The 21,002-nt window shown below is 40.1% G+C and overlaps 1 protein-coding gene across 1 annotated transcript; it reads left to right on the plus strand.

Moving 5' to 3' along the window:
* Positions 1-648: 648 nt before the first annotated feature.
* LOC134629305 (calretinin-like) lies at positions 649-16,336 on the plus strand. The gene is made up of 11 exons (XM_063476540.1): positions 649-855; positions 7,170-7,246; positions 8,805-8,894; positions 9,098-9,178; positions 10,218-10,274; positions 11,099-11,176; positions 11,342-11,397; positions 11,489-11,528; positions 13,415-13,468; positions 15,529-15,600; positions 15,750-16,336. Exons 1-11 carry the CDS (start codon positions 762-764, stop codon positions 15,864-15,866), a joined length of 816 nt encoding a protein of 271 aa, XP_063332610.1. The 5' UTR covers positions 649-761; the 3' UTR covers positions 15,867-16,336.
* Positions 16,337-21,002: the final 4,666 nt, after the last annotated feature.

Below are 21,002 nucleotides of genomic sequence, written 5' to 3' on the forward strand. Positions count from 1 at the left end.
CAAAAGAATTTAGGTGATTTAGTGGCCATTCAAGAACAGCTACTGCTGCTGCTGCTTGGATTGAAGCCAAGTACGGGTTTGATTGGCTGGGGAGACTGAGTTCCCCTCTCACCTGCACAGGCCGGGAAGAATGATGATAAAGGGTGTGGAAGGTTGAGAGGGGAGGAGGTGATGGAAGGAAAGACAGATGGGTCATCTCAAAAGAAAAAGCAGTGGAGTGGGGATTTGTGAGAAAGGATGGCCCTCAGCCTTTCATTGTTATGAGTTCTTCCTCCTCCTCAGGTGTGGTTGGACATTAATTTAACACTTTATCTGATCATTCACATTTCAGGGAGATGCAGGACTGGCAGAGACAGGCATGACATAGATGTGAGTAGACCCGCTGGAGCCAGCAGGGCGCCCTGCTTTAGAATAAATTGTTTGATGTAATTTTCCTCTTGCGGGAGCAGCAGGATTGGATGATGTATAATGATCCTTCTATGAAACCAGCAGCCTGGACGGCAGTTAATGGTGACTCATATACAAAGCCCAGAGGACCCCCCCCCCACACACACACACACACCTCCTGTAATTGGTCTTTTGCTGTTGCTCTCTTCGCGGTCGAGACGCCCCCGTGTGGCGCACAGCAGAAGCGCGGGCATCGCGGGTGGTTTAAAAGCCCCGGCTGAGGAGGCGCATCCCACAGACCCGAGGAACTCTACACCGGGAAAAGTTTACCTCCAACTACTGTGGACGACTTAAAGCTGGGAGAAACAGCAAAGATGGCAACTCAACCGCAGCAGCAGCCCCAACTGCACCTGGCTGAGCTGACCGCAGCGCAGTTCATCGACATCTGGAAGCATTTTGACGTAGACGGTCAGTGCGCTCAAGTGTCCGCCTGTCTAATGACTGTGGAACTAGCCATCGGATCAATTTGTGTTTATTACTAAACAGTAATTATGTAGAAGGTGGGGTTGAAATTAGTGCATATAAGAGAATTTTGTGTCCAGCTAGAGTTGAAACCCTTTTGTGCGTTAAAAAAAAATAATTCAGCGACTGTAAAATGTAGTAAAAATCTGCAGAATCAGTGCAGTAATGTCACAAACTGCAGTAAGAAAATTTAACTAATAGGTTACTATACATAGGATACATTTGTGATATGAGTAAACAGTTTTCCTATTTTACTTAGTAAAATCCATCAGATTAAATCACTGTACATCATTTACGTTGTGACTTTATTTACTATAGAAATGAGTCAGGGGGTCTGTAGTGGATTGTAAAGTTGTGTTACGAAGAGGATGCTGAAAAAGAGGGCGAAGGGGAAAAAACAGATCAGAAACAGTGAGACGACGGGCTGAAAGATAGAAAAGAGAGAGTGAAGGGGAGATGGGGGAGAGAGCGACGTGGATGCAGAGGAGGGAGGGGAAAAGGGGTAGCAGGGTGGGGGATGGAGGGAGCGTGAAAAGGTAAGAGATGAGAGGATGCAAGAGTGAAGGAGTGTGTTTTTTTTCTCTCTGGATTTTGTTGGGTGGAGCTTACAGTGAAGTGGAGAGTGGATGGTGTGTGTGTGTGTGTGTGTGTGTGTGTGTGTGTGTGTGTGTGTGTGTGTGTACTTGTACAGCTATCGTTATGAGGATCAGTTTGAGTTTTAGACCACTGGATTGAGGACATGTTGGATGATCCTGTCTATCACAGCCCTCCACTTGCTTTTAGGGTTAAGGATATAAACAGGTTCAGGTTAGGGTCGATGTTAAAAGATAGCCATGTAAATGTGCCAGAATGCATGCTCACTGGCAAACAGTCACTTATATAAGGGCCTTCATTAATGCAAGTGTTCATTTCATTTAATAAGATATAGGTATTTTTACTCTGGTCTGTATTTATCCATGTATATTGTTTTAGTGTGAGTTGTCGCATTGGAGAACAAGTGGAACTTTCTGTGTGGCATTTAAAGCACCAAAACAAGCAAACAAGCAAATAAAAACCTACCTTGAACTGTTGAGAGAGGTTTCAGGCCCATTTTCTACTAAGCAACCCAATCACTCTCCAGGAGAAAGTGACCATCTTCCCATGCCTCCCATGAGGGGCTCATGTGTGAGCTGCAATGTTAGCTACAGTCATGTAAAAAACTAGTTACACCCTACCTGCTTTCATAGGAATATGAATATGCAGCTAGGTGCTGCTGATCAGGTGACCTTGATTAAATGCTTATATGAGGACATCTGCTGGTCTGAAACATTCACGTGTGTTAACACAATACCGCAATGTTCACAGGGGTAGACATCCCAGTCAATTGACCCCAAGGCTAGATGTCCAATGCTCAGAGAAACTGCAAAAACCCCAGACTTTAGTGGCCCCAGTTAGCATGTTAAAAGTTAAACTATATGATAGGACAAATAGAAAAAAAGCCAAACAAGTATGACTTGTTCGAACGGGTTGGCAGGACAAACTCTCTTCTCTCTAAAAAGAACGTTGCAGCACAGCTTAGGTTTGCAAAGTTGCATGTGAGCAACCCACACAACTTCTGGAACAATGTCAATTGAAGCGGCATATCAGCAAGAACACCTCAGACCAGCTGAAGCCACTGAGGTGTTCACTGGCGGGGGTGACGCGATGCCACTGATATGAATGAACTTGTTAAACTTGTTACAGTCCAATAACTCCAGCCGTACTTATCTTGTTCATTTTGAATCTTTATTCCACTTCCCTCTGTTGTATTTGATGTCAACAGTTCTCTTTATCCAACACCATATCATGACAGCACAGCAGTCACAAACTGTTTGCTCCTTCCGAACAACAACACACCTGTCGCTAATTACGTGTGTCTACCTTAAATACATTCCCATAGACACACCATGTCGTAAAACACAAAAGGTGACCCCTAGCGGCATACATAAGGTACCAACATAAAAAATGGTTCCTACATCAGCCATTAAGCATCATGGTGGAGGGGTGGTGATTTGGGCTTGTTTTTGCAGCCACAGGATCTGAGCACCTTAAAGTCGTTGAGTTAACCATGAACTGCTCTGTATACCAAAGTATTCTAGAATCAAATGTGAGGCCATCTGTCCAGCAGCTAAAGCTTGGCCAAAATTGGGTCATGCAACAGAACTATGATCCCAAGCACAGCAACAAATCTGCAAGAGAATGGCTGAAAAAGAAAAGAATCAATGTGCTGCGATGGTCCAGTCAAAGTCAAGACTTCAACCTGATTGAAGTCCCCTGGAGGTACCTTAGAAGAACTGTAACTGCTCACAACCGTCAATGAAGTGAAGCAACATTGTAAAGTGGGCCACAATGATAAACCCATACAGAAAACCATTACTCGAAGGTATTTCTGTGACAGATGTTTCTACAGGAACAGTCCTGATCTTTAGAGAACTGCAGCTATACGCTTTCCTTGTTTTGTTTTGGGGATGTGGATAGTGGAAAGAAAATTCTCAGTGCAAGCATGATGGATTTTTTTGAGTATCTGGGTCATGATTTCAAGAAAAAGATCAGATTTTGAAATGCATTTTCAAACTTTGAAAATTACAAGGCAGGAGAAGGCAGACATCTCTACAGCCAGCATCTCTGAAACTGGACAGTTTGCACTAAAATGAATATGAATATAGCATAACTTGCATCACAGAGGAAAGCAATGATCAGTTTAATTAATTTTGAGGTAGACTTCATTATAAAACATCTTTAAAGTAACGTTAAGTGCTTAACGTGGAATGAAATTTTCAGTTTTTTTATTTTAATTTCTAAGATTTGAAATGAAAACAAATCTTATTTTAGTCTATAAATGGATCAAAACTACAAAAGCTGTTATATGAGTTTCAAGGAATAAAAGTAAATAAAATTCCTAAGTTTAGTCTAAGTTTAGTTGATGCATATTTGCAATTAGTGATATTATATCTGATATACAAATAGATATTTGTTTAACTGTGGGGCAGCTGAACTGCAGAAGAGTGCTTTCATCGCCCCACTTTGTTTCACGATGAGCCGATCCAGCTATACATATTTTCATTTTGCAGCTTCAGTTGAAGGATTACCCTCTGAAGCCATTGAGAAAAAGTCATGACCTTTATTTGTCCGATAAATTTGCAGTTTGTTTTCATCGAACAGTACAGCCTGACAGTACTGCAGTGGCCCACAGAGCTTTCACAATAAGCCTCACTGTAAATCATGCTCCCTATCAACACTTTAGTTCATTTTAACCCCAATTTGTTCCTAATCTAAGTTATTTTTGTGGCTTAACTGTGCCTGTAGAAGGAGGGGGTTAGGAGCAGCTCAGTAAGGGTGAGGAGTAATTAATTCCCCACTCCAAGATGGACTAAATTGCAAAAGTGAGAGAAATGAGTTAATCGCAACCTCGACAGTCTGTTTTGGATGATATATAGGCAGTGCGCTTTTGTTGACTAAAAGGGCATCAACAAATTCCTTTCTGTAGTGCAGCAAGGATTGTATTTACCAGACGGATGCAGCCACTGTGACACTAACCACCGGTTTGTAGATTCCTGTTTGGAGACCTCAGGTTAACCAGTTAGATTTTCTGAAAGCATATGTCATAGGTGAAAAGTGATAAACTGAGGACATTGCACTGGATGCTCAGTCATGAGGTAGTCACATCCTAAAGTATATCCTGCTGTATTATAAATTCTACTCTAAATGGGACCATATTAATGCAAAATGAACATTGCTTTGTATTAAAGAAGATTTTAAACTCATGATTGGTACCCCAAACTCACGGGGAAAATGTTTATTAAGTTCATAAATCACTGTCAAGTATGATTATTTTCTTATAGATTTTTATTAAATTGAACTCATTTTTTAAACCCGAGGCGCTGCCCCCTGTTGGTCATTAAAAAAACAACAGCCGGGTTTCACTTTTCAGACCTGGTGACTTTATCCATCTTTTATATAAAGTGTATCCGACAGAAGACTTTGCTTTGCAGTGAATTAAACACAAAGAATGAATCAAATTTTCCTCTTTGTCATACAAACAAAAATAACTCATACAGCTGATACTGCAGCATGTAGTACCTCATGTTGGTTTGTCTTCACACCTAGGGGTGAAACACTCAGGCACCCTCTCTGAGAAATCTGTTTCCCACATGACCCTCTTTTGTCATTTTTAGTCATCGTGCATTCATCAGCTGAATTGTTTCCGAGGTGTCACTGAGCAATCAGCAGTTGAGCTGTGTTTTTGTTTGGGGAGAGAAAGGACTGCATCTGCTCAGTGTGCAGTGGTGCGCTCCATGTGACAGCTGAGATTCGGACTGCAACATAAACTCTGGCAGCGGGCGCCGATGAGCTGAGAGGGGTTGCTTATGTAGGCGCGGGGTGCGGACATATGATAGAAATGTCACCACAGATTTTCCAACCTCCTTAGCATCCACCCATTCACTTTCTTTGCTGGGAGGCTATCACATCTGGCAAAAGGTTAAAGGCAGTGGACACCCTGGCTTGAGCACCACTCCACCACAAGGCCAGCACAGAGAGAAAAACTGCCACGATCAATTTAAATTAACCAGTTCTGAAAGATAGTGGGAGGAAACAAGCACCCACTCAGGCACATAGAGAACGCACAACATCCACATACAAACGCTCAAATCCACCCTTTTCACTATGAGACAACTCTGTACCATATCATTTAATAAAATGATATAAAATAAGGATTCCTCCTTATTTTAATGAATTTTATTTTAATACCAAAGATATTTTTTGTTTTTTGGACACGATGAATTTCCGTGAATTTTATCTTTGCTTGTTCGTTCACTCGTTCAGTTATTTATCTATACAAGTAATAGTGTGATGCAAAAATTAATGGTCAGACTGTTGACCCTTTCTTCTGACATCATGATGACCAGATGATTTTTATAGCTTGAATTCTGCAATTTAAAAGCTCTCTATCATTAATTTGCACTTTGATAGAGATTATGGTCGTCCAGCCATTTTACCATTTAAATCCCAGCCTCTTAGAAATAGTAAAAAATAAAGGGAATCCCAACTGAACATCACTATCTGCTGAACTGAGGCTGCGTAGTTTTTGCATGTTTTATCTTTTTTTTTTTTTTGCACCCAAAGCTTTGTAATCTTTCTCTGAAAAACTGACATGTTTATGTTGAAACATTGGCTCACCCGTAGCCCAGATGGTGACATGGAGCACCTATCAAATAAAGTGTCCAAATAATGCTGGGCACTGAGATGAGAGGAAGGGAGGAAAGGACGAAGGGAGGGAGAATACGATCAAAAAGGAAGGGAGATGAGAGGATAAGAGATTAAGAGATGAAGATAGGAGCAGAGTGCATCTCTGCATTTTACTCTGCACACGTGTTTTATTTGAAATATTTTTTTTTTATTTGAAACCTTTACATCAATGTCTATTTTTGCAACATAAAAAGCAACCCCTCCCCCCTTGGTATAGTACACAGATGGGACTCATTCTTATGATTAAAAAGAGACTGGGGAGTGTAATTTATGTTACCCTGTTAGTGGAACTTGCAGGCAAACCAGTGAAGTAAATTATTGTGTTAAATTATCTCGGGTCATGTGATCGTCATAAGAAGCACAAACCCAGACAGAGGGACAGAATGCCCCAATAAGCATCAATCTGACCGAACACTTTCACTCTCTTAGGCAAGAAAAAGAAGCGCTCATTATGCTGCTTACACTCTGGCAGCGCTTGACTGTTTTTTTTATTTATTTCAGCATGACACTGAATCGCCACACAGCTAAATGTCAGCTTAGCGTGACCTTGTTTTTGTGTAACATACCTTTCCAGTTCATCAGAGTGAGTTTTACTTCTGTAGAGATGATATAGCAGCTGGTCATCTTATTTCCCAGTGTGGTCGTCCTCCAGGATTCACTCATTCATCCACAGTTTTATTCAGATTTTTGTGCTGATTTGATGGATGGACCAACCAAATATATTTAGAGAGTGATTTTGGTGAAGCTGTGGGCATGTACAGGCGCCATATACACTCCTGTAAACTGCTTACTGGGGTAAGAGGACTTGAGACTGAACTAGAGCTCAATGTTTGGTGGCTGTTGCCAAATTTAAAGAACCCCTGGTGACCTTTAATCACTCATCCACATCTGAGTCTTTAATTAAACTTTTGAACAGTCAACAAAACTTGAGGCGACTTAAAAGCCTCATAACATCATTTGTGCCAAACTAATTTTGTTCCTCTGATGCGCCACAGGAAATGGTTACATCGAAGGGAAGGAGTTAGAAAACTTCTTCAGCGAGCTGGAGAATGCAAGACGAGGAGCAGGGATGGTGAGTGTGTTTACTCTTTGTACATCCATCAGTTTATTTTCTTCCACTTGTCCAATTCAGGGTTGTGGGGGTGTTGAAAAATCTGTCCCAGCTGTCATAGGGCAAGAGGCAAAGTACACCTTGGAAAGGTCACCAGTCTATCATCAAGAGACAGACAACCATTTACACTCCTATACACACCTACAGTCAATATAGAATCACCAATTAAACTAAGGTGGATGTCTTTGGAGAGAAATGGAGGCAAAATCCACATAGAAAGAGCCTGAATTTGAACCCAGGAAACCAGAAGCTTCTTGTTGTGAGGCAACAGCGCTGACCACTGAACAACCGTGTTGCCCTGATCAGTTAATATAAATGGACAACTTCAATCGCTCAGCTTCAAGTGAAGTGAAGTCAACATTTATCCCTGTATCATATCAGTTGACCAAAGTGCTGTACAGGCTGTTATATTATATATAACAGTCACTAAATTAAAAATAAATATGAACTATAAAATAAAATATACAATAAAAACCATAAACCTTGATTGTAAAATATAAATCTTGGTTAAAAAAAGAAAAATCCTCAAATAAAAAAATATTAGAAGTAAATTGCACAATAAAAAAATATCACAAGGTGCTTTATATTGCAAGCTAAAAACACTACAATAATACAGAGAAAACCCCTGTAATCAGATGATCTCCTGTAGCCTTTATATGTGCAAAATCTGCATCACTTTATCACGAGAATGTGCATGTATTAATTTGGTGATACAGAAAATGTATAAATGTTGTTATGCTTGATTCTAATGTGCTACAAAGTGTATTTTACTCTGTTAGAATTTGAGCTATTCGAACACAAAATACACAACAAGAATAACCGTTCAGTTACTAAAATTAATTTCACACTGATACTAAAAAATAAACAAACTAAAGTGATTCTCACATCTCCTTCAGTAGAAGACTGTGGTACGGTAACATTTTAATGTTTAAATGTATCCAGTTTAAGGTTTCAGAGCTCTAATGTGCTGCTGCCACCTCAGAAATAAACACCACCATTAAGAGTGCATTCAATTGTAATTGAATTAAAATCTTTGTCTTACCACTTTGTGCACTAAATCCCAAGATAAATGATTCTCTGCAGCATTTATCTAATGGCTTATTTATAAAAGTGTTGCATTATATTTTTTTTTACCACCATTTTTATTATCATCATCATCTGATAATGTCTCGGATTGGAGTGGGTGGCACTCATAGGGATCATTTTGTGCAGATCAAGAGTCATATGGCCGCCGCGAAAAGCCACTTTTTATGCTTCTTCTACCCCTCTGCAAAGGCAGAGCTTGTAAACCTAAATGTATTCCACTGAAAGCCCCAAAATCATGTATTTATTTTTAGCCCATGATGTGCGGGGCTTAGAATAAAGAGGTTGAGAGCTGGAGGAAGAGAGCTGTCTATTTTCAGATTGTGGTGTTTTGTTCTGTTTTCAAGAGTTATGCCCATTACTAAGCCCTTCTCTATAAGAGTAACCTTTCATATATTTCATATATCTTGATAAGTGTAATTCGATGTGTTTGCAGGATCCCTCACACGCCACATTCAAAGAAAAGATGAAAGAGTTCATGGCCAGCTTTGACAAGAATTCTGATGGGAGAATTGAGATGTCAGAGGTGAGAACAATTTACTTTCTTAGAAACATTTTATCCAGCCTCCTTCATCCTCTTCTGTTCCCTGTTTGTCTTCACTGTGAATGGCAATTGTTTATATGAAGCCTACATTTCAAATGCTTCACACTCTGTAACTACAAAGCAATAACATAAAATATGTGACGTTGGTTAATAATCTTCCCATTTCTTCATGTATCACTCTGCAGTTGGCTCAGATTCTGCCCACAGAAGAAAACTTCCTGATCTGTTTCAGAGAGTTTGTTGGATCCAGTTCTGAATTCATGGCAGTAAGTTGGCATATATACACATCTGTGTCCCGGGCTTTAACTGTTGATATGCAGCGAGCACTCTTACATAACCCTACACATTTGGTCAGCCAAGCTCACATTCTTATCCAAAGCCATTCAGTTGAATGTAAAGAATTAGCCTCCTTCCTTCTGTGCTTCTTTTGAAGTCCCATATTTTGGAGGGAAAGTTGCTCAGTGACTAATAAATCTTAGTGAGCTGTGAAATTTGCTCACAATCGCCTCAAGTCAGTGTGCCATTACAGCCCGTCCTGTGGGACGCCTGTTCAGCCGTCTCACATTTCCTTTAATTTTCCTGCCAAGTTAGGACACCTGTTTCATACAGAGACAATCCACTAAAGGTGTGAATTGTTAATTTGAAGCCTGGATACTCATAAAATATTCGATATTGTCCTGAAAACTGCTGTGTTTGAGATCTAGGTCACACTCACGCCTGGCAGCAGAATGACATCACTGATGTGCATAAATTGGCCATTTTGATGAATAGTTGAAATAACCTAAAATTAGAAGCAAATAGAGTAAATAGTTATCTGATGACTCTGAGCCTGGGAAGCATCTTTATATCACCTATAATGGATTAATTACATTACATAATTACTTTGAAGGAGTTTTTCCAAAGATATTTTAACACCTTGTGCATAATAAAGCAGAGATTTCCTGTTTGAGAGAAAACATCTGCTGAACTGAAATTGTAAATAAACTGTACAAACACACACTTGATGTGCGCTACTTTAGAAGGTTTTTAGTGGTGTGATGTTCAGGCTGTTCTGTGTGTTAAAGCTATTCTCAGATAGCCATACATTATGAATGGAGCACAGCTTTCTGCAGGGGAAACGCAGAGAGTGCTGGAGGACTTTTAGGTATCCATCTTTGATGAGGTCTTTGACAGAGTCAACATTTACAGAGTGTTTGTTTTTACTTTAGTTTTTATGAGTGTGTAAGGATTTAGTTTTATTATTTTACTGTCAAAGTGGTTAAAGATGATATGGTGTTTTCTGAAAACATTACTCTTGTCCGGCAGGCCTGGCGGAAGTATGACACTGACCGCAGTGGATACATTGAATCGAATGAGCTGAAGGTAAATCACAAATAAAGCAAAAATAAATGTAGTATCATTATGCAGATGGACAGTTTTGTTGGTTTTGTTCATGCATTTTAGAAATCTTCTCTGCAAACCATTTTCTTCAGACTCTAGGTAAATGTGACCCAGTGTGTGACCCTCGTATGTAGTCTTCTTCATGGACTATCCATGTATGTAATCCTAAACAGATTGAGTGGCTCCATCTCTGCATGCAGACACACTTTGCTGCATCCACATAAAAGCATTAATTCAAACTTTAGGTCTTTTCCTCATGATTCAGGCCTACACAACACTTCTAATTATAAATGAAACAGCAAAAGATGACTTCAGTAGTCTCTATGTGTGCTACTATACAGCAGATTGCTGCATGGGGCAGTGATCTGTGCAGTAAATTCAAATTGATCACTATGGCTGCAGTATTGCCCCTACATGTGATAATAACTAATTATTATCACACGTAGGGGCAATTTACATAGACACGCCAGTATTTAAGACATATTTAGAAAATATTTTGACTATTTATACATGTCATTTTCCTTTCATAACCAAAAGGCAGCAGTAAGTAGATAATATGTGAAGTGTGAATGGCTGTGCAGTGAATACACTAAACTAATCTGTCCTTGGTTGAGATGATTCATTTCTGTGTGTTACGCTGTTGGAAGAATCGGTGCTACTGATTGAACTACTCTGAATCTGCACATGGACGTGACACGCTCCATTAAAAATTCTGTCATGTGAAAAACAAAACCTCAACTTGAAAACAAATACTCAGCTTGTTCATCTAATCAGTGGCTGAGGTGTTTATTTTGTTCTCACTTCAGGGTTTCCTGTCAGACCTGCTGAAGAAGGCGAACAGAAACTATGAAGACAAGAAGCTTAATGAGTACACGCAGACGATTGTGAGTGCCACAAGGCAAAGATTGCAAACATTGCAGCCCATTAGTACAGAATAACCCTGTATTGCTGTGGGCTAAACACTTAACTGCTGCATTTAAGCTCCCTTGAGTAGTTAATATGTGATACATTACTTCAATAAATTCCCTGTTAATTTTCTTCCTGTTTAGCTAAATATGTTTGATCTTAATGGCGATGGGAAGCTGGGCCTCTCTGAGATGGCCAGGTGAGTGTCGACTTTGTTTTATTTGTATGCTAGGAACATTTTAAAAACTTTTCTTTAAGGACACCGTTCACATGTCTGTGTTTCACCACAGGCTCTTGCCGGTCCAGGAAAATTTCCTGCTGAAGTTCCAGGTAAGATTATGCTTATAAGCAACAAAAGCCTGTTCCTTCAGATCCCGTCAGTTCCTTTTGATGTGAAAAAGTCAGAAACTGAAGAGCTCTCCAGAGATTCAGAACAAAATTATATATGATAGCTAAATATATGATAGTCTAAGTTCCCCTCCTGCGGCCAGATGGACTCCATGTTTCTTGGAGTATTGACATGGGATTTCTAGGATCAACATCTTTCCCTGTGAATGCCTGATTGAGCTGGGATTTTGTAAACCACTGAGGCAGTCCTGCCAGGCAGATAAGACCTGCCTGGCAGGACAACAACATTGGTCAGGTACAATCACGTAAGAAAGAAAGGTTTCACAGGAAGAGGCTTAGTAGCAGCTAGGTGCTGCTAATCAAATCTGCTTGATTAATTGATCATCAGGAAGTGTTAGCAACGCTATAAAAAAAACAGAGGTTTTGGCAGTTCACTGGTCTGTAGCACATCTGTAGCACTCAGATGTGTGTTAATACAACTCCACAAACTCACATAAAAACCCAAGACCTACATCCCAGACTCTACAGACTTCAGTTAGCACGCTAAGTGTTAAAGTTTGTGACCGTAAAATGAGAAAAAAGAACAAGTGTGGCCTGTTTGGCAGGGTTTCCAGCAAAAAGCTTCTCTCTAAAAAAAAGAAAAGAAAAAAATGGCAGCACATTTTATGTCTTCAACGTTACATCTGAACGAACCACTAGACTTCCAGAACAATGTCTTTTGGACACTTGCATGTCAGCACAAACACCTCATACCACCTGTCAGTGAAGTGGTGGTTAAGGATTGATGATTTTGGTTTGTTTTGCTGCCACAGGACCTGGGCACCTTGGAGTCATTGAGTAGACTATGAACGCATCTATATACCAAAGTGATCTAGAGTCAGATGTGAAGCCATCTGTCTGACAGCTAAAGCTTGGCCCAAAGTGAGTTATGCAAGAGGACAATGATCCCAAACACAGCAGCAAATCTACAACAGAAGGGCTGAAAAAGGAAAAAAATCAACGTGTTACAGTGACCCAGTTAAAGCCGAGACTCTGACCTGCTTGAAAACCTGAATAAGTCTGTTAGTAGCACTTATCAGCAGGTGTCTGTGTGAACCTTTAACTCCTAGTCACTCCTGGGAACATTTACCACTGTTCCAGGTTTTCTCCATTTGTTGATAATGGCCCTCATTGTGGTTCAGTAGAGTCTCAAAGCCTTAGAAATGGCTTTATAACCCTTTCCAGGCTTTGTTTCTCAGCTCTTCTTGGGCTCTTCTAGCCTGCTTCAGGTTCTATTTAAGTCACGTCTTGACTATACAGGTCTGGCTCAGGTGTGGTGAGTGAAATTGAACCCAGCTTTCCAAAAAAATGTGGTTAATCACAGTTAACTCATTATTTAACAAGCGGGGGAACACTTTTTCACACAGCAACAGGTAGGCTTGGATAGATTTTTCCCTTTAGTATTTACTCAGGTTATTTTTGTCTAATGTTTATTTTTTGATGATCTGGATCATGTAAGTGTGACAAATATGCAAAAAATAAGACATCAGGAAGAGGTGAAATACTTGTAAATAGCACTGTAGAAGATTATTATTAAAAAAAAAGAAAACATGACCTCTGTGTGTACAGGTTTCACCTTCCATTCCACATATACATCCCATGTGTACTATGTCATGATATGTACAGCTGACTTGTGAGGGCAGATCCGCAATTCCTTCCGGACAGAGGATTAGTCTGTCTGCTGAGGATTAACTGAACTCTAGTCCCAGTTATCATAATCTGCATGGATTAATATCAGTTCTGGATCTGGTGGGGCTTTTACCGCTCTCTAGAAATACCCATCAGTTTCTAACAAATTTCACTCCTCTCTGTTTTTCTCTTACACACAGGGTATCAGACTCACGGTTAAGGAGTTTGACTCCATCTTCACTTTCTACGATCAGGTGAAAACAGCATGTTCCTCAGCTTCTTCTGTCATAGTTTATATTATATTATGCATGGTGTGTGGTACCTAAACAGATGTGTGCAGCTGTGCTAGCAGCTTTGTAAAGCTGTACTGGAGCTAGTTCCTCAGATCAGAATGCTAACACCCTTACGGATAACTCTGAATATCTTACATTGTCAAGTGCTTGATGATTTTGTTTTGCTCTCTACTATAAATGTCACCCTCATGGGGATTGGTGGAAAACTGAGGATCAAATAATTCTGGATCATCATCAAGGGGAAATGTCTTGGCAGTCTATATGATGTCATGGATTTGGGGATAGAAACACTAGTCACTGATCCACATGTCACTGCAGGGATTAATGAAATCATTTTGATTTGATTATCATACAAAGTATCTGTGAAATACTTTCTAAACAAACACACTGGGTCAGACATGGGACACGCTGGGGAGATTATGCCTCTCAGCTGACTCAGGAGCGTATCTGTGTTGCCTTGGAAGAGCTGGAGGCTGTGACCAGCGATAAGAGGGTCTGGCCCTGCTTAGGCTGCTGCTCCTGTGACCCGGGCTCAGATCAGTGGTAGAAAGTGGATAGTTTTAGTTCTGCTATCATCATGGGAATTTCAGTCTTTTGTTCTGCTTTAGTACAGAATGAATTACTTAAAAAACGAATTAATAGTGTAATGTAAAAAGCATCTGTCATAATTAACAAAGAGGTGAGGTCTTAGTGTCTCAGTCTTAGCCTCAAAGAATCGCTGTGAGTGTTGATGAAGGGTGTACTGGCAGGTGTAGATGGATGGAGACGGTTGCAACTCCTTGGCAATACCAGTAAGTCTGGATAACAGGTAAGCACAGCAGAGCCAGGACCCAAGAAAAAGAGGAAGAGATGGAGTCAAAGTGCCTCATACCAATGAGGGAGACGAACAATTTGACGGAGTTCTGCTGTCCTTCTAGCCACTAAGTATTCAGGATAATGTGCGGATTGAACACAGGTGTAGATGGCTGCCAGTGGAGGCCATGCCCGAAGGCAGACTGAGGAAAACGTCAGCTTACTTCACCACCTGCACAGAAAAAGAAACTAAAGAAAGCACAACCGATGAAAGAAGAAGGAAAACAAAACCCTTTAGCCTGGACCATGATAGTATCTGATCATGAGTGAAAAAAACTGAATTGATTTTTCACTCTTGATGTGTTGACTGAGGGCATGGCAGAAGTAGCTCGTTGATAAGAAAATCATGGCGTCCCACACCTTCAAGAAAGACAATTTTTCTTTTAATCTTGGTGAACCGTTAATGCTGCAGCTGCAAATACAGTTTTGGTCGCAGTATAATCAGAGTAACTATTTTAAGGTCATTTTTAAACTGAACAAATATGACAAATATGTACAGATTTGTACACACGAAACGTTTCTTGTGCAGTTTGTCACAGGATTTGTCTGCTAGCTAAGTGTTCAGTTGTTGTAAATGTGCGATACTGAAGGAAAAGCAACACAGGACGGGAGAGGAAGATGAGAGAATATTTGCAAACACAAGAGAAATTTAATACATTGGATGTCCTAATTATGTTTTTGTGAAAAATCTTGCAAAAGTAATTGAAGTATACTATTTTTTGTGTTGTTTAAAGGTTTCATGAGAATATCAGGCAGTTTGGTATATTTTGTGCAGTATTTTGGGGAAGATTACAGCAGGCTGTAGCTTACATGGTCAATGTTTGGATGTACATCAAGGGCAGCAGACATCAGTTTATATTTAAGGTCATGATTAGATTCACTCACTGAATTCTAATTTTTGCTTTACAGCGTCAAATTGTGGAAAATCAGCCGAATAGCTCATGAAACATCTGCGTATATCTTGTTTAATTCAGTGGGATTATTCACAGCGTGCACACTAAGAAACTCACAAAACAAGTTGTTATGTGACTTATTTCTAAGCAGTTTTCCCCCTATGCTGCACCTCTACACCTGATCCTCGGGTTCCCTCGCCTGCTTTGATCCCTGCTTTTAGGAGAACTTTTCCTTGTCTGTATAATTCAGACCTCCTCTCTTGTCTCATCCACCAGGATGGTAATGGATGTATTGATGAGCAGGAGCTCGATGCTCTGCTGAAGGACCTCTGTGACAAGAACAAAATGGTAATGAATAGTCAGCCTATTGATTAATCAGTTCAGGTTACTTGTCTACTTGCTAAATATAGAGCAGAGATGAGATTGCTGTAGTGTAGAGTATGCTTATAGGCCACTTTGTGCCCGCTGACTCGGTGTGCCCGTGTCATTTATGGCAGGACGTGGACTCAACCGGACTGGGGGATTACAAGAAGAGCATCATGGCTCTATCAGATGGAGGGAAACTGTACCGCACTGAGATGGAGATCGTCCTCTGCCGGGACTCCATGCTGTGACTCCTCTGCCTGGGACTCTGCCATCCTTCCCCCACAGCCTCCTCCTTCCTACCTCCTGATGTAACCTGCTGCATGTATGACCCCCAGCCTCGCTACACCACTTAGAGTGAAGGCAAAAACGCTCCTGAAAGCACAGTGTACTGCAGCCCTGCTGTTTAGTCTTTGTACCATCAGAGTTTCTTCTTCTTCTTTTTTAAACATGCAGTTCAATAGTGAGACAGCTATAGCAATGACTAAAGGAATATATTGAGTATTTATTCATTTGATGTCCCGTTTTTGATATGCGTTTCTATTTTTAAATTAATTTCTGTCAACATATGTTCCCCTCCTGTTGAATTCAAGTTGAATGCTTCTGTTGCATTTATTTATTTATTTCAAACTCATTCACCATTTATTATTATGAGCTTGTTTTATTTGATGAGGCTTGTACTGTTTTACTAAAGATATTACCGAAAGAATGAATAAATATAACATGACAGCTCTTGTCCCAGTTATTCACTCGAATCAAAAGAAGTCCCACCAGCACATAAATACTGTTTTGTTACACGTTAGCTATCAGGGGGATCGTTTCCACTGTGCCACAGCTGCCGCAGTAAGACGTTTATGTAGTCTGTTCTCACTCCTAGTGTCTCGTGGCGAGTACAACTGCAGGACAGATGCCCAGAGCAAGAGTGTTTTCTCCAGAGCACTCCACCTTCACTTTCTAATCTCCTGGTACCAGAAAGTGTGATGTAAAAAGAGCTTGTGCTACTCCATTTTTTATAGAGGAGAGCCTCAGAGGCACTAGTCTTTGAGATGAAGTCAGCAGAGGAAGACGAGCCAGAATACGAACAACAAAACAGCAGTAGGATGATTGCCTCGCTCTTTCTGAAACAGATATAGCAAAAACCTGGTATAATGCAGCAAAATATAAGAAATTATTGGTGATGTTAGTTAACTGGAACATAGTTTTCTACCACAAAAGTGATCTTCCAGATATTTTCTATAGATTATGTGTGGAATAGTTCACCAAAACTGGAATAACATGAGGAAGAAGGCTCCAAAAGATCTGATTACACATCACTGGTATTTACATACTGGTAATTTTCAGTTGCTTTCTATATGAGAAGAGGGTCAACACACCCCCGTACTTCAGCGCAATGGAACAGTCTACCTTTCATCAATTAATCATCAGCTCTTTCATCTTTAATTAAACTCACTATCTTTAAAGCACACCCGTCCATGCACACCATCGCTGCCACTGCACACACTCTCAAAAGTGCAGTGCTCACCTCCTAACAGCAAATCTTAACTGTCACATACATGTGGGCATGCACACACACACATACATAACTTCCACAGAAGAGCACAGAGTGAAAAACTGGGCTGCAGATCGAGCTGTTAACTGCTGACAACAAGGAAACGAGAGTTATATCCGCTCTGATTCCCTCACACTCATCAGTCCCACTCGGCGAGAGGAATGAGACAAGCAGATGAGAGCCGTGAGAGTGTTTATATTACACATACACACACACACACACACACACACACACACACACACACACACACACGCGCGCACACACACACACACACACAGGTTTTGAGTTTAAAAGCATTTGCTATGGAGCTTTTTTAAAATCTCATATATATTTATCTTTATGTTATGAGCAAATTATGTTAATATTAGAGGTTGCTGTAAAATATTTTCCTGTAGTTCTGTCTGTGCAGAACCCATACAGCCTGGCATTTCGTTTTTACATGACTTATTCCATCTTTATCCTCTTTATCTCCTGTTTTACATCATACATTGCATTCTTTAACCTCCAGAGAGTCAAGCTTTTGGTTTGGGATGCATTTTTAATTCCTCTGAGTTATTTGGGATTAGTTGGACTTGATAAGTATAAAAACTAACCATTGTTTTTGAAGAGAACATTGTTTTTTCTTTTTTTTAAACTTTGCGCTCATATGGGTCATTGGCTGTTTCTACAGTACAACACAATTGTTTAACAAGTTCAAGAACAACTTTATTGAGTAAAATGAAGCATAAGGTGCAAAGAAACCAAAATGTAACACAGGGTTTCAGGAGGACTCTCAGATACTTTACAAATTATTTTTTTCAAGTTGATTCGAGCATCTACCTCCTGGATCATGTGTTTCAGGCCCAACCGGGAGGAGACCCTGGGCTAGACTGGGACACACTAAAGAGATTATGTCTCTCAGATGGTTTTGGAACTCCTCACTGTCTTCCTAGAAGAGCTGCGAGTCACTGGGGAGACAGAGGTCCCTGCTTAGACTGCAGCACCCACCACTCTGACTCAGCTTAGAGACACAAAGCTGATGTGTGGCAATTTTTGTTTTACATCTTTCCACTGGTGCTGCAGGACTTGTTGAGATGTATATTAGTTTGATTTTTGCAGATTTCATGCTGCCTGTAAAAATCTGTACAAACGTTTTTCTCTTCTTATTGTCTGTCTCTTGCCCTCTACCTAAACCAAACCAAGGACCGAAACGCACACTAAAGTGAAACACGAATATTTTTATTTGAGTACCCTGTTTTAAATCTACACAGCTGAAGTCACAGTACTATTACAGGGCAATTAAAAAGCAATAATGATGAATGCACTCATAGGTAGAACATATAATGTTCTTTGCAGCTGGATGGCCACAAGGTGCATAATAACGACCATCCAAGCTTTTTTACACATTAAAATTCAAGGAAACATTGTTAAGGGCCCTGCACTCCCTCACAGGTGTTTCATTTATTCTGCTTTATGAGACCTCAGATTAACAATGATTGGAAGAAGCTGGGAACCAAGTCTTGATCCCAGTAAGAGTAATAAAACTATTATCCACTTTAGTTTCAGGGTCCTGGTTTGTGCATCCGGGCTCACAGTGTTATGACTTACTGGGGCTCTTTAATAGAACAAAACCATCATTTTTCCTGCATGTTTATTCCCAAATAAAATAAACCCCCTCCAAATGATTGCTATGAAAAAAAAAAGACCAGTATGAAGCAAAGCAGTTGTTTATGTATGCACGGCCTCGCATACTCATATATTCCTCCGATCACTGAGAAAGATAATAAACCTTACAGGTCTTAGATTTAAAAAAAAAAAAAAAAAAGTCTCTTTATTTCCTGGGACTGTGCACCACAGCAGACTGCACCAAACAAGCTCTATCTTGTTAGGAACCTTGTGCATCACCAACATGATTGCAAGAAGAATAAAACAATTTTGTACTGATATCTTTCTATTATGAAACTTTGTTTTCACCACTGGAAAGAGGATTTTTTTGCCATCTATAAGTCAGAATTTCAGGTTATTATCTCAAATTTTTGACTTATTACCTCAAACTTCTGAGAAAATAACTAAAACCTGAATATAATAACACAAATTTTTGACTTATAGACTGAAAAATGTGTTTTCAGTGGCAGAAATTAGCTTCACTTGTTTTGTTCCTGTGCATTTCCATCAGTATTACTATTGTCAGATTAAATTTGTTGTCAGAATTCTTTGCGTTAGTTTTTTCCAAATAATAAAAATAAATAGACACTATTTAAGACACTATTTTACATTCTGCCGATTACTAAATGTGATAAATGCACTAAATGTAATGTTTGTTGGTTCTCTGCACTGCTTTGTGTCCTTTTATAATCACAGAGCTCTGCTTCCTCATGTCTGTCCCTCTCCATCTATGAGCGCAGAACCTCACAGAGAATAAAGAGAAGTAAATAATGAGGGGTTTTATAAGCCATAGCAACAGAAACATATCACATGTATCCTACGTAATATTTTCCTAAAGGGCCTGTTCAAAAATCTCAGCTAAGCAGTGAAACATCACTCAGCATTACAGTGAATAACAGGCCTCTCTCACCACTCCTTCCTCTATTCTTTTGCTGGTGCTTTTCCATTTTAATGCTTCTTTCCACTCTGATCTGTTTACATCACAGTTCTTCAGCCTCCTTCTTCTCCTCATCACTTAAACTTCTTTCAGCTCAGTGGTTTTTGCAAAAATGTAGGATGACTTCAATTCTGCTATGGGGTACGATTTAGTAGCTTTAACATTTTCTATTACTATTTATTACATATTTATATTACTTGAATCATACTCAGACAAACATATGGTGCAGTCACTAATGATGAACCTTCAGCTACAATCTATTCCAGGTCAAACCCTTGCATGTTACTTGTGACTAAACAAAAAGAAAAAGCTAAAATCTGCAGTGCGCTCTTACTCATGTCTGTCCCTCTCTCTGATGTGGGTTTGCTGGAAATATCCATATCTCCTTTGCACACTGGCAGTCCCACATAAGCCAAGTATACGTCCTGTTCTGTCACTGTGTTGGTGTGCCAGTGGAAGCTGCTGTTTTCTGTCAAGTTGAAGAAGAACGTTTTATGGACTTCCAGGCTCTGCTGTGTGATGCTCTTCCAGATTGCTCTTTCCTTCCACACAGACTGAGTGAAAGCGGGGTCGTTGTTCTTGCAAACTTGTTTGCCTCTGGAAGAAAATAAGCATGACTGACATCTTCATGTAGAGCAGCACTGACTGCAGAAGCCCCTTAACATCAAACCACAGCTCATTTGTGCACCCTGAATGATTAGAGGGACACAAAGAATAAGGGTGTTTAACAGAAAAGGATTTGGGCGACTGGATGTTAATATGGAAGCAAAGATTTTTGCAATGTGTTTGTAAAGGTTGGATCCCAGTGTAAACGCTCAGTATTCCTGTCATTTGTTATGTTCGTGGAGCTGTTTAGCTCCCAGGTCACATTTGTGGGGTGCTGGCAGTTCTGGGTGGCTGTTTCGGGCTTTTCTGTGTGCAGTTTACACACAGCCATGCTCCTGCTTTCTCTGGATGCTGACTTACTCCCACAGACCAAATGCATGCATGTTAGCTTAACTGATGATTATCTATTTGCTATGAGTGTGGATACAAATATAAATGGTTGTGGACCGGCAATTTGTACTCTGCCTCTTCCTCCGTGTCTGGATAAAAGGTTGGGTAAATAGTTAATTTGAATCTTTGGCTGGTACACATATAGTGAAATTTGACATATGTAGGTCTCCATCTAGTGGGAAGAACCTGTACACAGACACAGGTAATGGCAATTCTTAATTTTACTTCCTTGAAAGAAAGAGCACAATCTTCTGCAGTGTG

The sequence above is a fragment of the Pelmatolapia mariae genome, linkage group LG1 (assembly GCF_036321145.2).
Source record: "Pelmatolapia mariae isolate MD_Pm_ZW linkage group LG1, Pm_UMD_F_2, whole genome shotgun sequence".
Classification (NCBI taxonomy): Eukaryota; Metazoa; Chordata; class Actinopteri; order Cichliformes; family Cichlidae; genus Pelmatolapia; species Pelmatolapia mariae.